The following is a 12,133-nucleotide window of genomic DNA, read 5'->3' on the forward strand; positions in this document are numbered from 1 at the left end:
CACCCACTAGGATTGGCAGCAAGACGGGCTTCCACTTTGTCTAGCAATGGTGAAACCGTAGCCAATATATCAGGAATTAATGATTTTCTTTTCGCTTCGTCCTTTTCGCGTAGAGGGTTTACTGCCCTTGTTGCTGAAACAGTTAACGATAACCTATTAAGCTTAAAATTTACTTATACAGGGAATAAAATTAAACTAAAATTGACTCATATTTTTTTTCTGTTATTTTGTATAGAATGTATGGTAGCAACAACTTAAGGTAAGCTCATTTAATAGGGAACTGAAATTTCTTGGGCTCTTCTTAAGGATTAAAAATAATTTAGCTGCCTTATGTACTTTTTTATGATCCTTGATACCTCGATAGCTACGAAAAGCTTCAACTAAACCTTTTCATGTAACGATTTAATCTAAAATTGTCAAATTCTCCAAAGAACAAGCTTTTAGGGAAGAAATGTCTCATGCAGCACCAGGGGTCAACAGCCTCGTATGCTATTGGTTTATTCTTTATTTATGTATTGTACAAAAATAAATAGGTATTATACATATTTTTTAAACTCAAATTACGCGAAAATTTTGAACCTATAGAATTGAATAAAAACTAGAATCAGAACCCCTCAATCCACTCTCTGTAAATCGTCTAAATCTATAGCGGAAGGTTCGTTGCATTGCACCTCGTTCCAATTGCAATCACCTTAGGATTTCCAATCTCACTGCCAAAATGAGCTATGTTCAAGCTGCGTATTGCAAAAACAAACTAAGTCGTGATTCGGTGCAAAAATTAGCTCCAGTCTTGGCTCAGTAGGAAAAAATCAAAGTGCAAAAGTCAGTGCAAAACAAACAAGTTCAAGTTCATTGCAGAAATGAGCAAAGCTGCCATTGTATGCCAGAGATATACCAAGATAGGTGATTCTTTCAGTTGGCTGAACCACAATGGGACCAGGAGTCACAGATGGGACGTGGGTCACGCCAGTTATAAATGACAAACTCATACTTCCTCATCTTAAATGTAAGACCAAGACTTACGTACGAATCTTGTAGGTTTTTAAAAATTTCAGAAAGTCGTTTTGTAGTTCGGCAGCTATTAAGGATACCATCAGCATATGACACAAGAGAAGCATTGATACAGTAAATATCTAAGAGCAGTCGCTGTTTAAAAGTTGAAATCAAAGGCTTTTTCAGCAGCAACAGAAATGACGAACGAGTTTTACCCAAGATTTTCTCAGATGCTTGAATGTAAAGTCTGGCATTAATGCTTTTCCAATCCTAAAAATTCATTGGTGAATAAAAGTCTGAGGGGGAGAATATCAATGAGGAGTCAAAACTAGGGAGTGAAGAGTCACAAGAATAAGATGATCAGAAAGCTGATAATTACATAGAACAAAAACAGTAGCAAGACTTGGCGAAAACAATGCTACAGCATGGTTTTTATCTGGAGTTGAAAATAACGATTAAACATATTTAAAATCCCAGTTATTTTTTACTGTCAGACCATCCCCAAAAATCTTCCTACTCAAATTATTACTACTCGATCTCGAAGCCAAGTTTTCCAGCAAGCAAACAGCCTGAAATTGAAGGTGAAGATCATGAATCACAGACAGTTTTGAAACAAAATTACCACTAACTTTCCATGTTAGACACTCACTAAACATTCTGGCCATCATCATTAGGGAAAATCATGGCTTTTTTGACAGTCATTTGATTACTGATTTGTGCAAGGGGCATTTCACACCAGAATTATTATGAACTCGAGTCTTTTAGTGAGCGCAGAACGTAGGTGTGGCATACCCATGGTTAGAGTAGCCACACCTAGAACATATAAGGTGCTTTGAGGAATTCATCGCTTTATGGCCGGCCTCGTGGCAGCTGAAGCGTGTGCGAGGCATGAAGTCTGGCACAAGAAACCTCTCGTAACTGATTACGATAGTCTACTTCAGAAACCGATATATGTCAGAGTTAGACTCTGAAAAATATCTGGGAAGAGCTACACTGGCTAAATTTGTAGCATTTAGGAATTAAATGTTTCAATCCGTCTTAGTCCATAGAGCTCGGAATGTTTTTCATTACTGCTCTGAACAAGGCCGGTTTTACATTAGCCACGGGGTTAGTTTTATTTTTTGAAACATTCTCAGAGTGTTCGGTCAGCAGTAGACCTTGAGCGAACGAGTTAGACTCGAAGTATGTTTTGAACATTCAGGAGAACCACACTGGCTAAATTTGTACCATTTAGAAATTAAATGTTTCAATCCGTTTTAGTCCAGAGAACTCGGAATGTTTATCATTACTGTTATGAACAAGGCCGGTTTTACATTAGCCACGGGGTTAGTTTTATTTTTTGAAACATTCTCAGCTGTTCGGTCAGCAGCAACTACTGAGCGAACAACAAGCTTCTATCATTTCTGACTGTGCCTCAGCTCAATTATTTCATTTGTGGACTCCTTACACGAGTTTTCAATGAAAGATTTATGACCTATTGGATTCAGAATGCCCGTAAGGCTGTTTTTCAACACAACTGCATTCAACAGACAGGGAACAGGAAAACTGGAACTGCATGTAAGGAAGAAGGACATAGAAAATTTACCATTACATTTTAGAAAATTTGCACTTACAGCTGATGTTGTAGCACTCCTACACTCCCACAAACCAGCTGACGGTAATCGCACTCCTACAATGGTATTGTTCTCTTTTTTTTTAACATAGAAACTTGTTTTTGCTGATTAGAGTCGCAAAAATTTATTTGCATTTGATAAGAAAATAATCGTGTTCCAGATCTCCAGCAGCTATAGTTTCTTACTGATGGGATATTTCAAAGATTTAATTTTACAGTTAACATTCTGAAATAGCTGAAAATTGATTTTAGATAATAAGACAGAAATATTTTTGGAAATGACTTGAATATGTATTTATTTAAACAAGCCCCATGCTAAAAACAAACTTGTTACAACAAGTTAGAACATGAAAAGAATCGTTTCATAAGATTATAGAAAAAAACTAAGTATATATTCAAGGGTGGTCCCAGGAGGGGAAGGGACCACCCTTCTCCTTCTGAGGAAGAAATAAAATAGAAATAGAGGTAGATATAGAAATAGACATAGACATAGAAATAGACACAGTGATAGACATAAAAATGGGCAAGGACATAGGTAGGTAGGTAGGTAAGTTTTATTTTATCCACAATACAAACATAAATAAAAAAATGACAACACTAATAAATTGTTGCAGCAAAAAGAAAGTCACATATATATATATATATATATATATATATATATATATATATATATATATATATATATATATATATATATATATATATATATATATATATACTGAAGAAAACAAGTTTCCTCAACTCTTCAGTAAGTTTCTTCAGTAAGAGCAGCATTATAACTTAAAACAATCCGAATTTATTCTGTGGACGCGTGAGGCTGCCCCTCCCTAACCCGTCAATCTTTATGCTAAAGTTCGATTTTTTGTCACAATTTCTTAAGAGAGACTCCTGAAACAAAATCGACAGTTGAGTATGAAGGAGAATTTTTTTTAGAGAATTTTGAAACTTTAGCGTAAAGAGCGAAGGATTGTGGAAGGGGCAGCCCCTCTGAAATGAAGAATAATTTTTATTTATTTTCAGTTTCAATGTTAGTACTTACTTCCAGTCAATATATATATATATATATATATATATATATATATATATATATATATATATATATATATATATATATATATATATATATATATATATATATATATATATATATATTCTTAATTTAATCTGTAGTAAAGAGTCGAAAGCCTTCAGAGTATTATTGATTACTGTATATATTTTTTTTCTTCTTTTTTTTCACATAAAAATTTGCGTGGAATTGTTTGTTGTTGAAGCTTTGAAGGGTCGCAGTTGACTTCAAATTAAAATTCCTTGTTCCCTTTTTAAGAGTAAAAGATGAATGGAATGCACCTAGTCCCCTTCCCCGAGTTTTTGCCACGTGGTTCCCTTTATCCTCCAAAGACATCAGATCAAAATTTCTAGAAACTCATTTAGTCAAAATAAACTAAAGGTCTAATATATATGCCCTCGAGGAAGATATGACCTCCACACACCCCGGGGCAAGGGACATAAAATACTAGACTTGGAATTGCTTAAATATATTTTTTATGCTGGAATTGAGAAGGAAGGGAGGAGGGCTTTTTGATGTCTTGTATGTGATTGACATACGACTCTTAGGGATCGTTCCCTGGGTCACAAAGATATTTTTTGTGACAGAAGACTGTAGGAGCTGGATAATATACTCCCCCTCCCCATAAAAAGAGACCCAAAACAGGAGCAAAATATTATTTTCCTGACCGGGTTAACTTATATCCTTCAGTCTTCAGACTCAGAGGACCAAAATTAAGAAAGAATGCGGAAAAAATATTGGTCCCCCTCACAAAAAAAGAGCCAGACAAAAGGGATAAAAAAGGCCAAAGAACTCATTCTTAGTCATTTCCATGGATGATTGGTTGTAAGAAATTGGGAGGGGGCTTGTTTAAAGTAGCCACTATAATCAAAATAGTTGAAAGTTCCAAAATATACTCACACGGGGATTGCATGAGCCTCACAGTCCTTAGATCAAGGGCAGTGAAAAATTCAAGTTTTTAATCGCTTACGCATAAGCTTTGTATTGAAACAAAAGGGGTGGTGGCTTGTTTGATATTAATTGTTTGATTGACTTGTAAGCTTCAGGAATCAGTGTATAGGTTAAAAGGATCAAATATTTTGTCATGGGAGGGGTAAAGGTCCAAGAAATAGGCAAGAAAATATTTTGACTATGATCAGTTTGGAACCTAAAGCCGTCAGCTTATGGGCCAAAAGGTTCTATTCCTCCTTCCAATGCAGGAGGAAAAGGATCCGAACAAAAAGCCAAAAAGGGACAAAAATTTCCCCCAACAACCTCGTATCAAATACAATTCGTAAAACTTGATGAGGGGGGGGGGGGCTTACTTAATTTGAAATCGTAAAACGTTATAGCTCTGTTCTAAGGGATGAAAGGGATTAGATTTCAACCAGCCTCCCTCTTGTGGCATTTTTGCAACTCACCCCCCCTTGCCGTAACCCTTCAAATTTTGGATCAAATTTTTAGATCTCCATTTTGCTTAAAACTATTTAAATTTCTAATAACTAGGCCTTCGTTTGTATAGACAGCCATAAAGCTAAGGCACTTAAAAGTTTAAATTGCCCATTGTTCGCAGTTGGGTTATAGTAGAAAAGGTGGCTATGTTTAGTCTTGGTTTTCTGATCAACTAAAAGTTAAAATTTTGAAGCTAGGAGCTGATTAGCTAGCATAAGAATTGTTCACCAGACCCTGATTCCCAGAGTTTCTCCAAGATATACTCTAGAGACAAACCACGTACCGGAGTAAATAAAAAAAACAACGTGCACTAGAGTTTTCAGATTATCTGCAATATATCGAGAATGGCTTTGAGTGAAAGTTAAAGCCTTAAGGTCAATCTCCTAGGTTGAAAGCAAATTCTATTTCCAATAACATTGAAATACGTTACGAGATTTCCTCCTTTCTCATTGGCTTAATTGCTCCTTGAGGGTTGTACCAGAATATCTAAAGACTGTTGAATTTCCCTGAACATTAAGACCGGATTTAAAGGGAATTTAGATTTTTCACATGTCTAATTGGTAACAGCTGACCATTTGAATTTGGTTGATTACAAGTCAGATAACAGTTTAGCATTTGAATTTTCACGATGGGCAGAAAAAAAAATACAAAAACAAAAAAGGGACGGGAAAACCTGAGACATTAGTAAGTTCTATCTCAACGTTATAGTAGAATGTATTACTTTTATTCATTTACAAGTTACTATTTCAAACAGTTCGTGGTAAAAAACTGTAGTAAGAAGCGACTAGGCTCAATAGTGACCAAAACTCTAAAAAACAAAGTTTTGATACAAATAGTTACATCAAAAGAATTGCATTTTAATACTAATTTTAAATATATAAGTTTCATAAAGTGTAGTTTTACCGGTCAAAAGTTACGAGCCTGAGAAAATGTGCCTTATTTTAGAAAATAGGCGGAAATACCCTCTAAAAGTCACAGAATCTTAAAAAAATCACACCATCAGAGTCAGCATATCCGAGAAACCTACTGTAGAAGTTTCAAGCCCCTATCATAAAAATGGTGGAGTTTTGTATTTTTGCCAGAAGACAGATAACGGGTGCGTATTTTTTTTTTTTTTTTTTTTCCCTCAGGGGTGATCGTATCAACCTAGTTGTCCTAGAATGTCGCAAGAGGGTTCATTCTAACGTAAATTAAAAGTTATAGTGTCCTTTTTAAGTGACCGAAAAATTGGAGAGCACCGAGACCCCCTCCAACACACATTTTTCTCCAAGGTCACCGGATCAAAATTTTGAGATAGCCATTGTGTTTAACTTAGTCAAAAACCTAATAACTATGTCTTTGGGGATGACTAAATCCACCACAGTTCCCGGGGGAGGGGCGGCAACTTATAAACTTTGACCATTGTTACACATAATAGTTGTTAATTATGAAGTGTACAGACGTTTGGGGGGGACTTTTTTTGTGTTGGGTTTAGGGTGGGTTGGGAGGGGGGGCAGGTTAAGTGGGAGGATCTTTCCATGCAGGAATTTTTCATGAGGGAAGAGAATTTCCATGAAGGGGTCGTAGGATTTTCTAGCATCATTTACAAAAAGACAATGAGAAAATTTTTTTTTTTTCAACTGGAAGTAATGATCAACATTAAAACTTAAAACGAACATAAAATATTACTTATATAAGGGGGTTCATCTCTTCCACAATACCTTGCTCTTTACGCTAAAGTATTTTTAGTAACTCTAACTAGTTATTCTACGGCCTTTGTGATTCAAGGGTCATTCTGAAAGATTTAGGACAAAATTCAAGCTTTATTGTAAAGAACGAGGTATTGACGAGGGGGCAAACCCCCTCACAATAAAAATATACAATTATATAAGTTCGTTGTATAAGCTAATTCGTAAGGTACGTATGTATATTACTAACAAAAACGTTTGTAAAAAAATAAAACAAATCTAGTTGTATTTTTAAGAAACCAAAAATTGGGAGGTAACTAGGCCTCCTCTCCCACCCCCTTTTTTTACCGAAATCGTCCGATCAAAACTATGAGAAAACCATTTAGCTTGTAATTAACATAAAAATTGCTTCTCCAGACTAAACATCCGTATGATATATGGGTAGATTATTGCAAAATATATCGTGCGAAGAGTATGTTCCGGCAGAATATGCTTCAATCTTTTGAGGATGCCAACTCCAAGTGCAACTTTGGTGGAGATAATGTCGCTATGATGCTTCTACGATAGATAAAAATCAATATGGAAGCCGAGGTACCGCAGTGATATAGCTTGTAAAATAGGTTTTTCACCAAGAGCTTTTGCTATTAAATTATCTGCAGATTTTGCAAATTTTGTTAGCAATAATGTTAGTAATATATGTATCCTTTAGATAAACGTGCATCATGTTCACGTAAACTAAATAAAGTAAAGGGCCCAGAACAGACATTTTGCTATTTATAATGTTAGATATCGTCGTATGAGTGTCTACACCAGGTAACTACTTTAACCCATGAAATACAAGGCTATCAAGCATGGACTCTTGATCATAATTATCAAGCTTTTTTTCTATTCGACCAATTCTCTCGTCCAAATTTTCAATTTGAAATCTCAGACTACCTAGTAGAGCCTGCTCAATTTTTGCAAACTATGGATTAAACTCGAGCGTGATTGAATCATAAACCTGGCTGATTATCAGTTCAGTACCTTCTTTTTTCAGTGAATTTGGATCATTAAACTTTTCAGTAACTGAAAGTAAATGAATGTAAGGAGCAACATTAAAACTTAAAACGAACAGAAATTACTCCGTATATATAGGGGCTTTTCCTCCTAACGCCCCGCTCTTTACGCTAAAGTTTGACTCTTTCTATTAACTTTATTTTTAAAACAGTAAGAAACTTTAGCGTAAAGAGTGAGGCGTTGAGGAGGAAAAGCCCCTTTCATATGCGGAGTAATTTCTGTTCGTTTTAAGCTTTAATGTTGCTCCTTACTTTCATTTAAAAAAGCTTGTTTTTTTTTTATTTAATTTCTGGACGTTTTTTAATTAATTCATGTTTTGATCTTGGCTCTCCGCACATAATAATTAAAGCAAAATTTGCACATGAAATAATTGCAATTAATCGGAATATTTTGAGAAAAAGGAGCGAGGGAGGAGGCCTAGTTGCACTCCAAGTTTTTGATCACTTAAAAAGCAACTAGAACTTTTAATTTTTTACATATGTTTTCATTGGTAAAAAATATTCGTAATTACGAATGAACTTACGCAACGAACTTCTATATCCGTATGTTTTTATTGCGTATATGAGGGGGTTCAACCCTCGTCGATACCTCGCTCTTTACATTAAAGCTTAGATTTTGTCCCAATTCCTTAAGAATGACCTCTGAATCACAAAGACCGTAGAATAAATAGTTGAAATTACTAAAAATACTTTAGCGTAAAGAGTGAGGTATAACGAGAAGGTAAACCCCTGATATGCATAATAATTTTTGTTCGTTTTAAATGCTGCTCCTTACTTTCAGTAGAAACAAACTTTTCATATTTATTTTTTCATTGTTTTTTCAAATAATGCTCGAAAATCCTGCGCCACCTTAATTGAAATTCACTTCCTCCATGAGAGGTTTATCCATGGAAATATCCTCCCATGTAACCCTCCCCCCTCAAATCTCCCCCCTAAACCCAAAAAATCCCCCTGAAAACGTCTGTACACTTCCCAGTAGCCATTGCTATATGTAAACATAGGTCAAAGTTTGTGACTTGCAGCCCCTCCCACGGGGACTGCGGGGGAGTGAGACGTCCCTAAAGACATAGTTATTAGGTTTTTCGACGATGGTGAATAAAATGGCTATCGTAGAATTTTGATCCGGTGACTTTTGGGAAAAAATGAGTGTGGGAGGGGGAGTAGGTGCCCTCCAATTTTTTGGTCACTTAAAAAGGGCACTAGAATTTTTAATTTCCATAAAAATTAGCCTTCTTGCGACATTCTAGGACCACTCAGTCGATAAGATCACCCCTGGAAAAAAAAGGAAAAACAGAAAAAAAAAAAAAAAATAAATAAACACGCATCCGTGATCTGTCTTCTGGCAAAAAAATGCGAAATTTCACATTTTTGTAGATAGGAGCTTGAAACTTCTACACTATGGTTCTTTGATACGCTGAATCTGATGGTGTTAAGATTGTATGACTTTTAGGGGGTGTTTCCCCCTATTTTCTAAAATGAGGCAAATTTTCTCAGGCTCATAACTTTCGATGGGTATAACTAGTCTTGATGAAACTTATATATTTAAAATCAGCATTAAAATGCGATTCTTTTGATGTAACTATTGGTATCAAAATTCCATTTTTTAGAGTTTCGGTTACTATTGAGCCGGGTTGCTCCTTACTACAGTTTGTTACCACGAACTGTTTGATTGGTTATATTTTCCAGCAGATGACTTCTTGTTTTCTCCAGCTGGGCTTCAGTTGTAGCTAATTGTTCGTAAATCAGGGCGATACTTGAAGACACCGAGTTAGACCCTAATTTATCTCTTGCTTCCAGGGCTTAAAAGGTCTTAGAAAAAGTTTCGTAAATTTCTGTGGTATTAGCAAGTTTATGTGGCACTTTGTATTTACAAAGTGACATATAGTGATCGTAAATTTTGTCAGTCTGTCTGTCTGTCTTTCCCTGTTTTGCTAGTTTAGGCACTTCCAGATAAGCTTGGACGATGAAATTTGGCAGGCGTATCAGGAACCAGACTAGATTAAATTAGAAATAGTCATTTTCCCAATTCGATCATCTGTGGGGAGTGGGAAGACGGTTAATTCAGAAAAAAGACCGGTTTGAAACTTGGTGGAAAAAATGAGAACAAATCCTAGATACGTGATTGACATATTCGGGACGGGTCCGCTGTATTTGGAGAAGTAGGGAGGAGGGTTAATTGTGAAAAATGAGAAAAATCAGTACCAGACAAGATTAAATTAGAAATAGTCATTTATCCGACTCGACCGTCTGTAGGGGGGGGGGGTGGAGGGACGGTTAATTCGAAAAAATGAGGTATTTTTAAGTTACGAAGGAGTGATCGAATCTTAATGAAATCTCATATTTAGAAGGATCTTGCAACTCAGATCTTTTATTTTAGATCTGGCTGAATCCAGTTTTATTGGGGGGAGTTTTGGGGGGGACCCCACAATAAGCACACATCCAAGATACGTAACCGACGTAACTGGACCAGATCCACACTCTTTGGGAGAGTTGGTATTTGTAATTTATGGACGGGTGATAAGATCTTAATGAAACTTCATATTTAGAACGATCTTGTGCTTCAGCACTCTTGTTACAAACCCTGACAAGATCCGGTGACAGTAGCCAGAGGTGGAGGGGGGAAACCAAAAATCTTGGAAAATGATTAGAGTGAAGATATCGGGATAAAACTTGGTGGGTAGAATAAGCAAATATCGTAGATACGAGATTGACGTAACTGGACGGATCCACTCTCTTTGGGGGAGTTGGGGAGGGGAAGGGTTAATTCTGACAAATTAGAAAAAATGAGGTATTTTTAACTTAGGAAAGAGTCATCAGATATCAATGAAATTTGATGTTTGGAAGGATATCGTGTCTCATAGCTCTTATTTTAAATTCCGAACGGATCCGGTGATATTGGGGGGAAACTGGAAGGGCAAAAATTATGGGAAACGCATAGAGTGGGGGGATCGGAATGAAACTTGGTGGTAAAAACCATCGTAAGTGTTAGATATGAGATTGACGCAACTGGAACAGATCTGCTCTCTTCGGGAGAGTTGGGAGGAGGAGGGTTAATTCTGAAAAATAAAAAAATAAGGTATTTTCAACTTACGAAGGAGAGATTGGACCTTATTGAAATTTGATATTTCCAAGGATATCATGTCTCAGAAAACACTTAGAGTATAGGGGTCGTGATGAAACTTGATGGTAAAAATAAGTACAAGTCCTAGAAACGGGATTGACATAGCCGGAACGGATCTGCACTCTTTAGGGGATTTGGGGGGGGGGAGGGGGAGGGTTAATTCTAAAAAATACACAAAATTAGGTGTTTTAACTTATGAAAGAGCGATCGTACCTTAATGAAATTTCATATTTAGAAGGACCTCGAAAACCAGATCCCCCATTTTAAATCCCTACCAGATCCATTGTCATTAGGGGGGGGGCGGAAATATTGGAAAACGCTTAAAGCGGAGAGATCAGGATGAAACTTGGTGGAACGAATAAGCAAACGTCCAAGATAGGTGACTGACATAACCGGCTCGGATCTGCTCTCTTTGGTGGATTGGGGGGGGGGAGTAATTCGGTAAAATTATAAAAAATGAGGTATTTGTAACTTGCGAACGGGTGTTCAGATCTTAATGAAATTTGATATTTAGAAGGATCTTGTGCTTTAAAACTCTCATTTTAAATCCCGACCGGCATTAAGCCTTTGATTTTCCTCTTAAAGCAAGCTATTGATTCTTAGAATTTTACTAGAGCTCACATCACATGAGCTCTTGGCTCTTCTTGAGCTCGTCACAAGTGCCATATGAGCTCTTAGCTCTTGTTTTTGACGAATAGTATATAAATACAAGTAGATTCAAAAATTTATTAAATACCCCTAAGAGGTTTCCTTCCTCCCTTACCTGTATTTATGACCCCAGGGCAAGATTGCCCAATGTTTATTATGTACCTTCAAGAACATATGACTTTAAATGACATTAATTTAATATTATATGCATTACTCTGTAAAGCAAAGTATATGATTACCGCGGTTCCAAACCGGGGTAATCAGTCATTTATGAACGAGCCTATAAATCGTCAACTATATAAAATGTTGGGGAAAAACCAAAATATTCTAAGATACGGCACTATTGGGAATAAAATGAGATCCCGTGGAACTAAAATGGACGAATATCCTACAACTTTAGATAAAAAAAATAATGTTCGTATATTTTATAGGCCTACAATCGGCGTTTCTTTACTTTTAAGAGCCAATAATGTTTAAAATAATGTGTTAAAGAATAACGTTCTTTTTTTAAAATAATATTCATACATTTTATAGGCCTAC

The 12,133-nt window shown here is 36.1% G+C and overlaps 1 protein-coding gene across 1 annotated transcript in view; it reads right to left on the bottom strand.

Annotated features, from left to right (window-relative positions):
- LOC136025428 (hematopoietic prostaglandin D synthase-like) overlaps nucleotides 1–12,133 on the bottom strand; it is a gene marked incomplete in the record, with an annotated part of 28,731 nt that overhangs the window by 2,006 nt on the left and 14,592 nt on the right. The window contains 1 exon segment of the mRNA XM_065701457.1: nucleotides 1–133. Coding sequence (XP_065557529.1) covers nucleotides 1–133 — 133 coding nt within the window.

This window comes from Artemia franciscana, chromosome 3, assembly GCF_032884065.1.
Source record: "Artemia franciscana chromosome 3, ASM3288406v1, whole genome shotgun sequence".
NCBI lineage: Eukaryota > Metazoa > Arthropoda > Branchiopoda > Anostraca > Artemiidae > Artemia > Artemia franciscana.